Source organism: Danio aesculapii, chromosome 6 (genome assembly GCF_903798145.1).
Source record: "Danio aesculapii chromosome 6, fDanAes4.1, whole genome shotgun sequence".
Classification (NCBI taxonomy): domain Eukaryota; kingdom Metazoa; phylum Chordata; class Actinopteri; order Cypriniformes; family Danionidae; genus Danio; species Danio aesculapii.
In genome coordinates, this window is record NC_079440.1 from 18,210,100 (window position 1) to 18,228,806 (window position 18,707).

Here is an 18,707-nt window from a genome sequence, read left to right on the forward strand (position 1 = left end):
GATATTTAGTTGATTTTAGGTTGCACGTTGACATTGATGTCGACCTGACGTTGGGTTCTGCTGTCAACCCGATTTTCATCTCCAAACAAAATCCAATGTCCTCTCGATCATGTTGATGTCCTGTGCATGCAGGGATGTATCCTAGTAAGATTGGGTTAACTCTATTTACCCTATTATAACTCAATTTTGACAAAATGCCAGGTGTCAGATAATTCCATAATTCTAATGACCCTATAATTCCAAGATGATGAAATGATTATGAAACATACAAAATAATCACACAATCATTTTCATGAAATGTTGCTCTTACATTTCTGAAAAGTACCATCATCTGTCATACACTTTAATATTTAAAACTTTGGAAATAATTGACATTCACAACCAGCTACAGAACACACTTGATGAAAGGTAATATTCTGGAAAAAAATAAATTGCTTTAAGAAGCTATACATAATAAATAAATAAATAAATAAATAAATAAATAAATAAATAAATAAATAAATAAATAAATAAATAAATAATAATAAGAAGAAGACTACATGGTCTGTGCACTTCCTGTCTAATTTACTAATTTATATCATTTCCTTATAAACATCAATAAAATTAACTATCAACTGTCTGATCGTTTGTTTTGTATTATTATTATTATTATTATTATTATTATTATTATTATTATTATTATTATTATTATATTTTTATTGTATATAACACCTACAAACAAAACTGTTACAGAAGACAAATATTTATGCAATTGAACATATGGCATGAAATCACGATCATTGGGCTATTACAATATTCTTAATATAACATTTTATATATATATATAAAAAAAAATTCCCAGTTGCTTTAAAATGATTTAGTTATTTTAAAAAAATACTTTAAAGCGATAATTGACCCAAAATTGACAATTCACTTACTATTTACGTACCCTCAAGTGCTTCCAAACCTTTATGAGTTTCTTTCTTCTGTAGGCTACACAAAAGAAGATATTTTAGGAAAACTAATAGTGTGTTCAATGGTCTGCTCTTTTGTGTTCAACAGAAGAGGAAAAAACTGAAACCGGTTTGGACAAGTGAAGGGTGAATAAATGATGTCATCATTTTCAGTTTTGCATGAACTATCGCTTAACTATCTGAAAGGATGGTTATTACCAAATAAATATTGTATTCCTAATAAAATAAAAGAGGTGCACTTTATTTACAATATTTACCCATGTAATGCACTCTTATTCAAATAACGTGAGATTACTGATATCTGCATCTTTTGTAAGAACGAGTGTGAAAACATTTGTCACTTGTTTTATTCATGCAATGTATCATCATCATTGTTTCGGAATGACTTAGTTTCATATTGCTTTTCCAAGATTAATATGAGTGGTACTTTGCACCTTAAGGATGTTACTTGTTATTTAGAAAACCAAAACAAGTCGTTAGAAGCAACTGTGAATTTTCTTAAACCTGCTGGGAAATTTTACTTTTACAAACAAAGGTTCCATTAATAAAAATCCATTTTTTATAGACTTCTTATGTGAACTAGCACATTTAATTAAATTACTTAGATTAATTGATAATAAGAAATGTGTTTTTTTTTAGCAAATATAATGAGATCTTTCATGCTACTTGAATTTTTATCTTTTTTTTTTCTTTTCTTTTTTATTGCATTATATATATATATATATATATATATATATATATATATATATATATATATATATATATATATATATATATTTTTTTTTTTTTTTTTTTTTTTTTTTTAATGTATTTTTTGTTTGTTTGTTTTTGCTGTTAATCCAGTATATCTAATGTGAATATTGTGTAAAAGAACTGTTTTCTTTTACTGTATTCTAAGTTATATTATACATATAATATACATATTATTTCATTTCTTGGAATAATAAAAAAAAATCGCTTGACTTTCTTGAACTATAGCTTGAATACGACTGCGCAAGCGCTTTGACCAAGTTAAAATCATAACAAATGGCTCCCTCTAGAGTTGTAATAATGTATACAACATTAACGTCTAACAGACTTGGGCATTATGACCATCTTCTTTCATAAATTGCTTGTGCAAGACACACAACCACCACTAGAAGGCAGTAAAAGTCAAAACATCCTCCAACAGTCAACATTTCATCCAGACTCCATTCTCACTCTCAGTTCATTGGAAATACGAGTAAAAATCAAACCAAAATCAACCCAAAGCAGGTATTTTTGTTGCATAACTATTTAGAGTTGACTAAATACTGTTCCTTTTCCAAACCTGATAAATGACAAATCCTATAAACTTCCACATATAGATTAAAGAATGTAAACAGACTGCAGACTTTCCAACAGCATGAGAATTCGTTTTTTGTTGGGTTTTTGTTTTTTTGTTTTTTTCTGACAATGAGCAATGCTATTCAAGGGCTTCTGTAGGACAGAGAACACTGCTCACTAATGCTTATCTGTCATTGGCTGTCAGCTGCTGTATTCATGGTCCAGCACATTCAACAATTAGGCCTTGTGCATCAATGTTTCTATTCAAAAGCAGACCAAATCAAGGACTAACAAGGAGGGAAAATAGAGGGATGATGAATCGAGTGGAGGAAATTGAATGAGGGAGTGAATATTAAAGAGGGAGAGAGAGAAAGAGTAGTAAAAAGGAAAAAGTATGTATCAAAACAAGAGCGAAAGTAGATGTTTGGCTAGTAATCAAAAATTGAGAAAAACTTTTACACAAACTGTAACTAACAGCATTGCTCAAAGAGTTTTCAAGGTAAGATTTTGAATGACCATGAAAACAAAAACCTTTAGCAATAAAGCTCCATATACAGTAGTTTATATTATATTATCACAGCTGTAAATGTGCCCACTGAAATGACACTATTGGAATTTACTATTTGAATCCAATTTTTGATTTATTTATTTATTTATTCATTCATTCATATTTAATTTTATGTATGTATTAATTGATTTTATTTTGTTATTTTATTTTATGGTGCAGTGGGTAGCTTGATTGCCTCACAGCAAGAAGGTAACTGGTTCGAGCCTCAGCTAGACCAGTTGGCATTTCTGTGTGGAGTTTGCATGTTCTCCCTGTGTTTGTGTGTGTTTCCTCCGGGTGCTCCGGTTTCCCCCACAGTCCAAAGACATGCGGTATACAGTAGGTGAATTGGGTAGGTTAAATTGTCCGTTGTGTATGTGTGTGAATGTGAGAGTGTATGGGTGTTTCCTAGTGTTGGGTTGTGGCTGGAAGGGCATCCGCTGCGTAAAACATATGCTGGATAAGTTGGCAGTTCATTCCACTGTGGCAACCCCAGATTATTAAAGGGACTAAGCCGAAAAGAAAATGAATGGACTTTATTTTATTTTTATTTATTTGCCATGTGGGAATGAATTTAATTTGTAGAGCGTGTTTTTCTGAAGGACTTCGGAAGAATTTGTTCATATTTCAGCAGTTATTATACACTATTATACGCTCTAACTAATATAATATTATATAGCTTCCAATAAAAATGTGAAATATAGATTTGTGAGGGGTGTACTTATATATGCTGAGCACTGTAAGCTACAGCATACACTGAACACAGAGTCTTTCCAGGACCTGAAAATGTTACATAACACAAGGGCTTTTCCACACTTGAACCAGTTAACCCCAGTTCATTAGCCACTTTTTCACTGTTGGATGACTGCAAGCCGAGGCTAACAATGAGCCTTGTGGAGCAAATGATTTCAGACCTTGAGCAGCAAGCCTACCTTTCCACAATCAGACAAGTATCCAAAACATTTTATTGTAATTATATTTTTGTTGCATTTTTGTCAGTTTTGCTCCAAAATCACCTTGATGTTTTAATTATTTCGAAGTAAACATATTTATTTAATCATGCCTGCTACCATTTAATTGTTATGACTGAAATGCACAAAAGCCAAAAAATTCCATCAGTTTTCTGATTTCTAACTTCTAACTGTCTTGTTTTGATAAGCACAGCAACACATTTAGTGTGCCAATGGTTAATGTACAATATCTTTGCCATAAACTGTGATCAAAGTTTAGATCAGATTGCACAGTGATTGAACAGTGTGATATGGCTGTATATGCATCACTGGTGAGACACTAAGGCACTTGGCCTGCAGCACATCTCCTGTATATATGCATATATATATATATATATATATATATATATATATATATATATATATATATATATATATATATATATATATATATATATATATATAGTGCTCAGAGCTTATTTAACAACATAACTTACGATAATGGTCCAAAAACTAGTACACCCAAATGTATGTTATAGAAAAATATTATATACAAATTAAAAAATGAGGACACATCAAAAGAGGCAAAAAATGAAGCATTTTGTTGAAATTTTGTAGGTTGTAATTTTTTTTTATTTTTTTTTTTGCAATATTTTGCTTGAATTTAATTGTATTATCTTTCAATTTCTAAATATGTTTGGCGACTAAAATATTATTTGAATTAACATATATCTGTTCAATAAATCTGTTTTGCTTAAATGCACTAAAATACATTGCATATTCACTAAGAAATGGATAAAAATAATTATTTTCAAAATAGGGCTTTCTCAATTATGCTGAGCACTGTATACATATCTGGTTTGATGCAAATATGGACAAAACCCAATGTTGGGAAAATAATTTCAATTAAATTTAAATGACATTTAGCCCAAAGGTTGGGTTCTGCCATATTTGAGCCAACATTTGGTTACAACAACACAGCATTTTTTTTTTCCTTGATGAAAATAATGCCTGGTAAACAACAATGAATAGCATTGATCTAAAATGAGATTTTTTGAAACCAAACCAAACCAAACCAAACCTTTGGTTTAAAAAGTGTAATTTAAATCTAATTTAATTAATCCAATCTTGGGTTTGTCCTTATTTTACCCAACATTTGGTTATGATGACTCAGGGTGTAACAAACTAGGCACACTGTTAAAATAAAAAAAAAAATATTACAGTATTAACCTCTAATATGAACTGTATTTTACTGTAGGACAGTTATGCAGTATGTTACTGTATTTTAAAGTTGCATTGTGAAAGTTAGTGTACATTTTACAGCAAAAATATGCAATACTGCAAATACATAATGCATAGCAAGATAAATGATGCTGTAAATAAAGTATTTTTGCTCTAACTGATTTACAGTAAGTTACTAGCAAACTGCTGCAATTAAGTTACTGTAGATTCTACAGGAAATTATTAACAGTGTAGTGTATCTAAAGTTTCCAACACATATATCAATAAAATCTTCTTGAATTAGCATATCAGACTGATTTCTGATGAATCATGTTACAATGATAGATAGAATAATTGCTGCTGATTTCAGACAGTCAAGAGTATTTTTGATAAGACATAAGAAGTGCAGCTTGGTGAGCATTAAAGCTTTCTTTGAGGGAAAAAAAACTAACTCACCAATTTCATGACCAAGTGATGAGTTAAGTATTGCCCCTGCTGACGCCACCACAGCACACGTCCTGTACTTCTGCTGCAGTGGAGGAGGAACCAGCTGTTTAAAACCTAGATCGGCAAAAGGCTGCTCAGTGCCATTCAGAGTCCTGATCTGGGCTTGCTCTTTCATCTGACACAACATCTCCTGCTTACTTTTGTTCAGTTTACGTTGACCCTTATAGAGAACTCTGTGCTTATTAGTGTGAACATGGTCCTTCATGGCTCGCTGCAGCTTTACGCTTAGCATCCTGGAAGACACATGCCCCTTCCACAAACCCCGAACCACCGACCAGGGGTTGGAAAAATAGTCATCTCTACCTTTCCCTTCAGGAGGGTTTATCATGGACTTCTTTAAGCCAAGCCGACGACGATCAACAAAATTTCTAAAATAAAAATATTCTTTAGGGTGAGGAGGTAAAAACGCTTGTCTGCGCTGATAAGGACCTCTTCTTTCTGCAAACACACCCCAGCGGGCATTACTGGATGCCTTGATAGCCCTGCCACTATGCTGAAAGTAGGTTGAGCGCGGAGATTCAGATTTGAAGGAGGAAATGGTCTTAGGGTTCTGGTTTACTTGAAAATCAGCGAAGTAGGTGAAGACGAGGAGTGCGAGCAGCATCCAAATCAGCAGGGCCAGCAGCAGAACTTGAGCCGACTGCTTCATGGCATGTTGCAGGCGCAGAAATCGGGAATCCTGCACCACCATAACTCAGTTCCACCGCTTTCACCCTATGGGAGGCAGAAAGTGGTGACACTTAAATAAGGGTGCACAAACTGTAAAAAAAAAAAAGTGGAATTGTTAACCTAAATGCAGTAATTAAGGATAGTTCTGTTAAAATACAATTTCATAACCCAGTTATAACGGTATTGCAGGTTTCTAAGATTATATTTAAGACTTTTTAAAACCCTTTTACAGTTTTTGTTTAATGGGTTTGGTTCTATTTTCATAAGTAAAGTGTACATTTACATTTAGTACAAAACTTTAAACTGATCACACTTGTAACACCACTAGTCGTTCTTTCAAATCTGATGTTATGATTTCGCTGTTGTTACACATATATCAACATAGGTTCATTCTGAAAATTTAGCCTATATACATTTCTGGAGATTGCGAAATATGCAGCCAGAAGCCAGAAGTAAAATGAACTACAGGGTGGTTGACCATGATAACTGGGTTCAAGTCCATCAAAGAACGGTTCCAGAAAGCAGGTATGACAAAAACAGAAGCCAAAAAATAAAATAAACAATTAAATAACAGGGTGAGAATCTGAAAATCAGGCGAGGGCTTTTGTGGATTGCTTTTTAAAACTCGGGTTTAGGAAAGGGGAGGGTGGGTCGGTCAATCGGTCAGTCATTCAGTCTACAGCGGCCTTTGGTGGATTTACACAAGAATAGCAACCACGAACAGCACTCGCGAGAGAAATTTTAAAATCTCAAAAAATGTACACATCGGCCTCTTGTGGATTTACACAAGACCAGCAGGCGTGAATGGCACTCGTGAGAGAAATTTAAGATCTCAAAAAAACGTACACAGCAGCCTCTGGTGGATTTACACAATTTGGTGACCCCATTTGGTGATATCTCTTATAGATGAATGGTGATTCTTGATGCAGTGCGCCTGAGGAATCAGAGATCATGGTTGTTCAGCTTAGGCTTGCACCCTTGTCCTTTATGCACTGAAATTCCTCAAATTTCCTTGAATCTTTCAATTATGTTATGCACTGTTGAAGGTGAAATATTGAAATGTCTTCCTATATTTCTTTGAGGAACATTGTTTTTAAACATTTCAATAATTTTCTCACGTATTTGAAGGCAAACTGGCGAACATCAGCCTATCTCTGCTTCCTGGATGCTGCTTTTGTACCAAATCATAATGTGAAGATTAGCCAAACTTCAGAGACACAAACACAAACAAAACAAGGATAAACAACCATTGGCCATGATTTGGAGTTTGACTGAATGTTTAGGCTTCAGATGAAATGCAATATTTGTGGAGTATCTTCGACAGCTAAACTCGTGTTTTTACCACATGTTAGTGTTTTCCTCAGAAGAGCTAGATAATATAGTAAAATACAGGGTTTTTATTGAAATATATTTTATTTTTAAAATATATTTAATTGAAAATAAGTTTCTTTGCAACTACATGCTAATTCTCATGATTTAACTACATGCTAATTCTTACAGTTTTATGCTCAATATCTGCTGATACGGTTCCTCCGTAAAACATTCTCCTGACTATAAGAAACTTTGTAAGTACATGTCAGCTTCTACAAACCCTAACCTTAACCTAGCTTTCTACAAATACTAAAAGTAGAATTAGTTGAGAATTAGAGAACAAAAATATGCAAAATGAAGAAAGACTGACGAATGGACAAAAGCATGACAGAATGAGACACGCACTGATAGCCCCACCCAAAAGGCATTCCATGTGACCAGAAGTAAATAAAAGTTGTTTCGAGAGACGAGGGAAGGTTATGATATTTGGTAAAAAATAATTAAGTGCATCATTTATACCAAGCACTATATACATATAAAATAAGAAGAGTGCAGGCGGCACGGTGGCTCAGTGGTTAGCACTGCCGCCTAACAACAAGAAGGTCACTGGTTCGAGTCCTGGCTCGGCCAGTTGGTATTCCCTTGTGGAGTTTGCATATTCTCCCAGTGTTCGCGTGGGTTTTCCCCACAGTCCAAAGACTGTGCGCTTTAGGTGAATTGAATTCATTAAATTGGCCATGAGTGCATGTTTGAATGTGACAGTATATGAGTCTTTTCCAGTACTGGGTTGAAGCTGGAAGGCCATCCGCTGTGTAAAACATATGCTGGAATATTTGGTGGTTCATTCCGCTGTGGCGACCCCTGATGAATAAGGGACTAAGCCTAAGGAAAATGAATGAATGAATGAACGAAGAAGAGTACATTTTGATTTCATTCCAACTTTAAAAAGATAATCACAACTTTTGAGTTGTGTCCTAACTAAGCTACGCTTCACCAACCACCTTAGAAGAAAGTGGAAGAAAAAAATATCATGACATACAGCTGAAAGGGGAAATTGGGGAAACAATATAGAGCAAGGCTAATCATTCTGGAGGGCCAATAATTCTGACTTCAACTACACATATTGCATCCATGCTAATTCATTACTGTTGACACACCAGATAATGCATGCGTCACCCTATGTGTGTTTTGTTAGTAAGACCATTTAGCTATGGCGTGCGTCATGCTAAAGCCTTTTTTGTTTTCTTTTCAGTTACTTAGTGGGTTTGGTTCAGTTAAAATGCGTTTGGTTATGATCTTTAATTTAGCACCCAATACATCCCAGGAGGTTAGTTTTTTGTAGTTTTTGTTTTCGCGAATCCCCCAGAGGAAACCATGTATGCTTTTTGAGATCTCAAATTTCTCTTGCAGCTGCCATTCACGCCTGCTGTTGTCTGCCGCTTCAGAAGCATTAATAGATTAATTAATATCAAAGAAAACTAGGACATCAGTAATATGGGAATATCTCGGAATATAAAAATTTTGATAACTTCATGTGTATTTTGCGTTCATTCACAGCTTGTGATGCAGGTATGTTCGTCTGTAGTGACTGACTGTAATGTAATGTACTATAAAAATATAATTTGTCATTTTATTTTCATAGGACAGTTATATATATATATATATATATATATATATATATATATATATATATATATATATATATATATATATATATATATATATATATATATATATATATATATATATATAATGTGTTCAAAAGTGTTATTTTGGGGGCATGTACACAGCTCGCTGTTTCGGGGGTGTGTTGCTTCACATGAAAATTTGTTTCAAATTCCCGCCCAACATAACAAGGGGTGGAGCCAAGAGCTCCCCCGCTCTGTGTTTGGCAGTAGATAGGAAGACAGAGACAAGCAACATGAGTGAGAGGACCAGCATTCAGCCGTACAGGTACAACTCGGACACAGACCAAGCAGAGTACAAAATTTGTGTCTTTGTATAGTTTTAGAGCCAACTGTGTGCTAGTTTAAAGTTCCGAGCTTGTACACCGAGACTAATAACCACGCACACTGAATTAACTTTGACTCAGGCACCAAATGACCCGCTTAGAGCCGCAACACTGCACATCAGACACGCACATTCGCATGTTATTTAAAATGAAACTATTCAGATGGCACTCTGTGGCGCAGCAGAAATATGAAGTGTCCTGAATCGTGGCTGAGCGCTGCGGACAGCCGCCGACTTGAAGCGCTGGTGTGAGTACCCTGGTAGAAACCTATGTTTAGAATTCTAAAATGCATGGCCGAGCGTGCGACCTGCAGGCAAGTTTGTTATTTTATTTCCAATGGAGAGACACTCACGTGAGGCAACGCGCTTGCTTTTCCAGCTGCACCTAGATATGATCACAGGGAGCTTCTGTGACCGCGAGATATGCAAACGGCTGAAGTTTAAGGTAGACGCAATGAAAAGTACACGTTTGCAAACCTACCTACAAACAAACTAAGTTACAAACAATAATTCTGATTAGAGCAATCATGTGGTGAATGTTGATCTTGTGTTGAGCTCAATGAGCCTTGCATCTAAAAAAAGAGCAAGGGTGTTCCTTTAGTGACATCGCTTAAACTCACATGCTGAAAATGGCGGACATGAAACAACAAACTTAGGATATGGTGATGCGCCTGTCAATCAATATTGGTGGGCGGGGGGACTGCACTACTACATCAAGTTGCGGTCAGTCTGAAAACCGCTCCAATTGGTCTACCGTTTTTTATGTAGTTAAATTGAAAAAAAAGGACTGGGTGTGTTTATATCACCCCAATATGACGCTCTACACACTATACTTACACACATGTCTGTCCAAACAGCTTGAAAAGTAGATTTTTCACCATAGGTGCCCTTTAAAAAAAGTAAAAATCTTTTCAGTTCCTTTTTTTAACTAACACTCACTGCGTTTTAGCAGTAAGAAGCTATGATACAGAATATTGAGCTAAAGCTTGACTACAAAGTTAAATCGCAAATCAAATTGAAATCGCAATATAGATATTTAGCTTAAATTGCACAGCCCTACACCGGAGGCTGCTGTCGACTGACTGACTGACTGACCGACCAACTGACCCACCCTCCTCCTTCCTTAAACCCAACCAATTGTATTGATTGACCACTTGACTCACCCACTTCCCCTAAACCCAAACAACAATTTTTAAAAGCAATCCAGGAAAAGAAAAGCTGTCGTCTGATTTTTCAGATTTTGCCTCATTCTCAGCCTGTTATTTACTTGTTTATTTTATTTTTTGGATCCTGTTTTTGTCTTTCCTACTTTCTGGAACCGCTCTTCACCAGACTCAAACCCCATTGTTCTAGTCAACTCCTCTCTGCATCTCAAGTCTGCCGACGTACATGGCGGGAAAAACTGGTAACAGCAGGAAAGCTTCATACAACCCCATAGTGTTGCTCTGGCCACATAATTCGCAATCTCCAGAAACGTATATAGGGCTACGTTTTCAGAATGAGGCTGTGTTGGAAATATCAGCATCTAGCATCAGTTGTTAATGTTATTAACCATTGAAAATTTCACATTTAGATATTGCTTGACACTATTAGCAAGTTTAGCATGCTGTCCTGGCAGATAACCAGGCTCCCGCCTGGTCAATAAGCATATAAGGAAGTCTGAAATCAGGTAAGTCTCAAGAGCTCCCCCTAGTAAAGGAGGAAAAGATGGAGATGAGGTGGAAGGGGAAGATTCTTCCAAAAGGAAGATTAAGCAGTAGGCTGAAATTGATCTATTTTTTGTAGGCTTGGATCAATCTGTTTGCATTATTACTGATTACGGATGAGGGACCAGCCACAATTAATCATATCACACGCTTCTCAACTCAACTCAATTTATTTCTAGAGCACTTTCAACCAAAGTGTGTTCCAAAGTGCTGTACATAAAAACCTAATACATGCAAACATACAAAGAACCAAAATACATACACTCGCAACACATGATTAAAAGCTAAAGAAAATAAGTGTGTTTTCAGTGATCTCTGAAAACACAGAAAAATAACTCTGAAAATTAGATTCACTTAGAATGAAAATATTTAGGAATTTATTGAGATGGTAAAGTAGGCTTAGAAGGAATGCTCCCACCAAGCAACTTTAAAAAATGTCTAATAGACGTCTAAACATAGACATCTTCTAAATCTGGGCTGTCATTTAAACTGAGATGTCAAACAATACTCCAAAACTAGACTAGTCAACAAACAGACATCACATGTTTAGTCATTCATTCCAGTCTGCTGACTAGTCTATTTTTGGACTATTGTTATATCTCTATTAGATTTTCACTAACAACCCAAATTTAGCCTTGTTTTAACCAAGACGTTTATATTTAGATTCTTTTGAACAGAAAATGTGCATGCTGGCATGTAACTCAATTGATCCATTATGTCTCCAACAGCTGAAAAGTGAATTACTGAATTCAAAGGGTACTAAAAGCTATGTCCAATAATATTTTGACAGCTAAAAATAAGGAAATATTAAAAGAAAAATAATTATTAAAAATAAAAAGTAACATTCAAACTGACTGAGTGACACGGTGGTTAGCACTGTCGCCTCAAAGCAAGAAGGTTGCTGGTTCAACCCCCGGCTGGGTCAAAAGTGTGGAGTCTGTGTGGAGTCTGCATGTTCTCTCAGTGTTCGTGTGGGTTTCCTCCGGGTGCTCCGGTTTCCCCCACAGTCCAAAGACACAAGTGGTGAATTGAATAAACTAAATTGGCTGTAGTGTTTGTGAGTGATTGGAGTGTGCATGGATGTTTCCCAGTACTGAGTTGCACCAGGAAGGGTGTCCGCTGTGTAAAACATATGCTGGATAAGTTGGAGGTTAAGTTGGTGATTCTGCTGTGGTGACCCCTAATGAATAAAGGGACTAAGCCAAAGAAAAAAGAATGAACGTATGACCAAAAAATTATCAAAAGAGTCACCTTGGAGGTAAATAACATAAAAAAACAAGTTAAATGGGAACATAATAAGATTAAACAAACATCAGGTTGAAAAGTTTTACATTGTAAAAAAAAAACTGATAGACAAATGTCTGCTCTTTCCATTCTTCCTCTGTTAGCATTCAGTCCAGCAGCTTCAACCTGTATTTGAACAGTCTGCAGTATTTTGCATCTTGTTCTTCAGTTCTGCTTTGAAGAGATTTTTTCCTGGCTGCCTTGGTGCTGATGTCTAAATAGTGAGAATGCAAAGCCTACAGGATCACTCATGAGTGAGGATAGAACAACAAACCCATTTCCTATCGCTCCTCAAGAGCCTTAATGTCTGCAAATTTAAATCCCTTGTGGGGTTTTGTCAAAGTACAATGTGGATTGATTTTTTTTCTCCTTCTCTCACTTTACAAGGATTTTCTGTCAAATCACATCCCTTTCATTTCTCAGTGAAATCTGCTTCACACAATGAAGAAATCAATTTGATGTGCTGAAAATTGCTCTTATATGGGCAAATTGCTTCTGCCCGCGCTCTCTATTCTCAGTAGAGTTATAGAAGCGCACAGAAGAAAGTTATCTGGTCATCTTTATAGCAGTGATACATCCAAGCATCATCAGGATATCGTTTTTCTTTTTGAGCGCGTTTACATTTAAAGCAATTCATCTCTGGAGGTTTTTCAGAGCGCAACTGGATACACTCTCTGGGCTACCTAATTATGGACTGCACCATGAGGCTGAATTAGCTTGATAAGTTACAGTTTAGTTTGCACCAGTCCTGGGTTTACCATGAAGGTAGCATAGTATTAATCATTTATTGTTACCATGGTAACTTACTCTAAAGTGCTAATCTGCTTCAGGGCAGGTTATGTTCTAGATTTAAGATCACAAACCGAGATTCCACCAATCAGCTGTAAGCAAAAGTGGCACATCTCTGCCACAATTAAATCACCCTCCATTTTTTTTTTGTATTTGTTTCAAATTAAATGTCACTAAATAGTGAAAACACATTTAAAGATTTGCCTGATTTTAACTAGGATTATTTATTATAATTATTTTAGATGGTTTGTAAAAATTATTATATACAAAAATCCATTAGACATAAGAAAAATTTGTTTATTAAGTGTTTTATCATTAATAATTTAACAGATATACAGCTTCACTGTACAGTGCATTTTTAAAGGATTCATAGCGCTTCACTTTTCCCACATTTTTTTAATGTGACAATGTAAAAAATAGATTTTTTGAAATTGCTGCAAATTTATTAAAAATAAAAAAACTTGAAAAATCACATGTACATAAGTATTCACAGCCTTTGCTCAATACTTTGTTGATGCACCTTTGGCAGCAATTACAGCCTTAAGTCTTTTTGAATATGATGCCACAAGCTTGGCACACCTGTCTTTGGGAATGTTTGCCCATTCCTGCTTGCAGTACCTCTCAAACTCTACCAGGTTGGATGGGAAGCGATTTTCAGATCTCTCCAGAGATGTTCAATAGGATTTAGGTCAGGGCTCTGGCTGGGCCACACAAGGACATTCATTGAGTTGTTGTGAAGCCACTCCATTGATATTTTGGCAGTGTGCTTTGGGTCACTGTCCTGCTGGAAGATGAACTGTTGCCCCAGTTCAAGAGCACTCTGAAGCAGGTTTTCATTCAGGATGTCTCTGTACATTGCTGCATTCATTTTCCCTCTATCCTGACTAGTCTTTTAGTTCCTGCTGCTGAAAATCATCCCCACAGCATGATGCTGCCACCACCATGCTTCACTGTAGGGATGGTATTAGCCTGGTGATGAGCAGTGCCTGGTTTTCTCCAAACATAATGCCTGCCATTCACTCCAAAGAGTTCAATTTTAGTCTCATCAGACCAGGGTTTCTAATGGTCTGGGAGTCCTTAAGATGCCTTTTGGCAAAGTCCAGGTGGGGAGTGGCTTTCGTCTGGCCACTCTACCATACAGGGCTGATTGGTGGATCGCTGCACAGATAGTTGTCTTTTATAGACAGGTGTGTGCATTTTCAAATCATGTCCAATCAACTGAATTTACCAGAAGTGAACTCCAATTAAGCTGCTAAAACATCTCAAGAATGATCAGTGGAAACAGAATGTACCTGAGATCAATTTAGAGCTTCATGGCAAAGGCTGTGAATACTGATGTACGTGTGATTTTTCAGGTTTTTATTTTAAATAAATTTGCAACAATTTCAAAAAATCTTTTTTCACATTGTCATTATGGAGTATTGTGTGTAGAATATTGAGAAAAATAAATTAATTTAATCAATTTTGAAATTAGACTGTAACATCAAAAATTTTAGAAAAAGTGAAGCGCTATGAATACTTTCCAGATGCACTGTAAAGCTTTATTTTTTTTTCAGGAGAGAAAGGCTTAAAAGAACATTGCATTTGTGCTTCAATTTTTGAGTATTTTTTTACCTATACAGTACAAATTATATCAACTATATATCAACAAACAAAATTCACAGCTCTTTTCATCTTGCTGTATGTTCTTCCTATTTTTTAAGTGTTAAGTTTTTGGCCATGAATTGCACTGACACTCTTAAAAAAATTACATTTACATTTACATTTAGTCATTTAGCAGACGCTTTTATCCAAAGCGACTTACAAATGAGGACAAGGAAGCAATTTACACAACTATAAGAGCAGCAGTGAACAAGCGCTATAGACAAGTTTCAGGCGTGTAAAAGTCTAAGAAGCAAAACATTAGTAGAAATTTTTTTTTTTTTTTTTTTTTTTTTTTTTTTTTTTAGAGAGAGAGAGAGAAAGAGGGCTCAGTTAGTGGTATAGCCAGAGAGGCAATTGCAGATTAGGAGGAAAAGTGGAGACTAAACAGTTGCGTTTTTAGTCGTTTCTTGAAGACAGCAAGTGACTCGGCTGTTCTGATGTAGTTGGGGAGTTCATTCCACCAACTGGGCAGATTGAATGTGAGAGTTCGGGAAAGTGATTTCTTCCCTCTTTGGGATGGAACAACGAGGCGACGTTCATTCACAGAACGCAAGTTTCTGGAGGGCACATATATCTGCAGAAGTGAGAGCAGATACGAAGGAGCACAGCTAGAGGTCACTTTGTAAGCAAACATCAGAGCTTTGAATTTGATGCGGGCAGCAACTGGAAGCCAGTGCAAACGGGTGAGTAGCGGAGTGACATGTGCTCTTTTGGGTTCATCAAAGACCACTCGTGCAGCTGCGTTCTGAAGCAGCTGAAGAGGTTTGATAGAACTACCTGGTAGCCCGGCTAGCAGAGAGTTGCAATAGTCCAGTTTGGAGAGGACAAGAGCTTGAACAATGAGTTGAGCTGTATGTTCAGATAGGAAGGGTCGGACCTTTCTGATGTTGTAGAGTGCGAATCTGCAAGATCGGGCAGTTCTAGAAATGTGGTCAGAGAAGTTCAGTTGGTCATCAATCGTAACTCCAAGGCTTTTTACCATTTTGGATGCAGTGATGGTTGCTCCATCCATCTGGATTGAAAAGTTATGGTGAAGAGTCGGGTTGGCAGAAACTTCAAGCATTTCCGTTTTCATGAGGTTAAGCTGGAGATGATGATCTTTCATCCAGAGTGAAATGTCTGACAGGCAGGCTGAAATGCGAGCTGGAACCGAGGGATCATCAGGGTGGAAAGAGAGGTATAGCTGGGTGTCATCAGCATAGCAGTGGTAGGAAAAACCATGTTTCTGGATGACTGTTCCTAAAGATGCCGTGTAGATAGAGAAGAGAAGTGGTCCAAGCACAGAGCCCTGAGGTACCCCAGTGTATAGATGCTGTAGGTTGGACACCTCTCCCCTCCACGACACCCTGAATGACCTGTCCGAGAGGTAGGAACTGAACCATTGAATAACAGTGCCTGTGACGCCCAGTGACTCAAGCGTAGATAGCAGGATCTGGTGGTTTACAGTGTCAAAAGCAGCTGATAAATCCAGCAAGATGAGGACAGATGATTTAGAGTCTGCTTTAGCCAGTCTGAGGTCCTCCACGACCGAGAGCAGAGCAGTCTCAGTTGAGTGGCCTTTCCTAAAGCCAGATTGCTTGTTGTCCATGAGGTTGTTTTGAGTAAGAAAGTCTAGGACTTGATTGAACACTACTTTCTCCAAAATCTTGGCCATGAATGGAAGCAGGGATACCGGTCGGTAGTTTTCAAGTAGCGTTTGATCCAGGTTGGGTTTCTTTAGCAGAGGGGTTACCCTAGCCTGCTTAAATGAAGTAGGGAATAGACCAGAGTCAAGAGATGTGTTAATTATGTGAGTCAGTGTTGGTATGACTGCAGGAGAAATGGCTTGCAGGAGATGAGAGGGAATGGGATCTAGCGGACAGGTGGTTGCATGGCTTGATAGCACGAGATTGGACACCTCAGACTCAGAGAGCTGGGAGAAAGAGGTGAGTGTGTGTGGTGTTGGTGGTGTATCTTGCGTGTTTGTTGTAGGTGCAGCAAATTGAGCACTGATTTTTGCAGTTTTGGTGCAAAAGAATGCAGCAAAGTCATCAGTAGTGAGTGTGGAGGATGCGGGTGGAGGAGGAGGGTGAAGGAGGGAGGAAAATGTTTTAAAAAGCAAGCGAGAATTGGTGGCACTGTTGACTTTCTGACGGAAGTATGTCTGCTTTGCAGAAGTAACCTCAGTCGAGAAAGAAGACAGAAGAGTTTGGTATGTTATGAGCTGTTCAGGATTTTTTGTTTTTCGCCAGCTTCTCTCAGCAGCCCGAAGTTTTGAGCGATGCTCACGGAGAACATCAGAGAGCCAGGGTGCAGGAGGACTGGCTCGGGTTGGTCTGGATGTCAGAGGGCATAGTCTGTCTAGACATGATGTTAGCGTGGAGCAGAGTGTATCAGTTGCACTGTTCGTATCAAGTGCAGAGAGTTTGGAAGATGGAGGAAGAGAGTTAGAAACAATGGTGGATAGCCTGTTGGGTGAGAGAGAGCGTAGGTTTCTGCGAAAGGCAACTAGAGTAGGAGTGTGTGGCGGCTCAGGAGTAATGTGGATGTTGAGAGAGAGAAGGAAATGATCCGATGTTTGTAGTGGAGTTACTAGTGTTTGGTCAGCGAGGCAATGTCGAGTGTAGATAAGGTCTAGTTGATTACCTGATTTGTGAGTAGCAGAGGTAGGTGCTCTTTTGAGGTCGAAAGATGCAAGCAGAGTCTGGAAGTCAGCAGCTTGAGGTCTTTCTATGTGGATGTTGAAGTCACCTAGCACCAACAAGGGAGTGTCATAATCAGAAAAAGATGAGAGAAGAACATCCAGTTCATCCAAGAAGTGACCTAATGTACCCGGTGGGCGGTAGATGACAACCACATTTATGCGAAAGGGGTGGATAATGGTGACTGCATGGAATTCAAAAGAGCTGATTTTTGGCAGGGACGGTCTCTGAGTGAATTTCCATTCTTTGGAAATCAGTAGTCCAGTCCCACCCCCTCTCCCTGTCTGACGAGGAGTGTGGGAAAGAGAGAAATTAGTAGAAAGAGCTGCATGTGTAGCAGTGTCCTCCGGTCTCAGCCAGGTTTCAGTTAGAGCCATGAGACTAAAGTCATAATGAGTGGCTATGGAGGTAATAAAATCTGCTTTGTTAACAGCAGATTGACAATTCCAGAGGCCCACAGAGAGAGAGAGTTGTGAAATAGAGGATACATGAATTGATCGAAGGTTGTGAGGGTTGCGCCTGCAGCGTACCTCCCGTGCTCTGCGAGTATTAGTAACAACAGGAATTAGTAAACACATAATAAAGTGCAAGGAAAACAATAATGAGTGCAGAGAAAAGGAAAAAAAATAAAGTAAGAAGTACTCAAGTGCTTTGTCGGTGTCTTTGCTCGGTGGAGTCGCACAGGTAGAGTCGATGGTCTTTACCCTCGTCGGTCTTAGTCGCACAGGTAGAGTCGATGGTCTTTACCCTCGTCGGTCTTAGTCGCACAGGTAGAGTCGATGGTCTTTACCCTCGTCGGTCTTCACACGAGGCGGGCTTCACACGAGGCTGCCGCGACCGCTGCCGCGGTGAGACTAGTCGCTTATATACACCCCCGAGCGCTTTGCTGATTGAGCTCAGGTGGACACGCCTCGAGAGTGAAAACACCCGAAACTGCAGCCGCGGGGGCGCGCGAAAAACCTCCGGCTCGGCACGCAAGCTCTTACAGTAAACAAAAGGAAACAGTGGCTAAAACTTGCTAGTACTAAACACAGATAGCTGAAAAACAATTTTAAATGTCCAACAACCAATACACAACCAGCTGAAACAAGTCTAACTGTTCTCTAACCAAACACTAAACACAGATAGCT

General features: G+C 37.7%; 1 protein-coding gene across 2 annotated transcripts in view; it reads right to left on the reverse strand.

The window, feature by feature from the left end:
• The window catches only part of st6gal2b (ST6 beta-galactosamide alpha-2,6-sialyltranferase 2b), a 78,715-nt gene that overhangs the window by 51,118 nt on the left and 8,890 nt on the right, over positions 1-18,707 (reverse strand). For both annotated transcript variants that reach the window (XM_056459699.1, XM_056459698.1), the window contains exon 2: positions 5,433-6,197. In XM_056459699.1, the coding sequence (XP_056315674.1) occupies positions 5,433-6,174 (742 nt within the window). In that variant the 5' untranslated portion in view covers positions 6,175-6,197. The remainder of the gene's footprint in view (positions 1-5,432; positions 6,198-18,707) is intronic.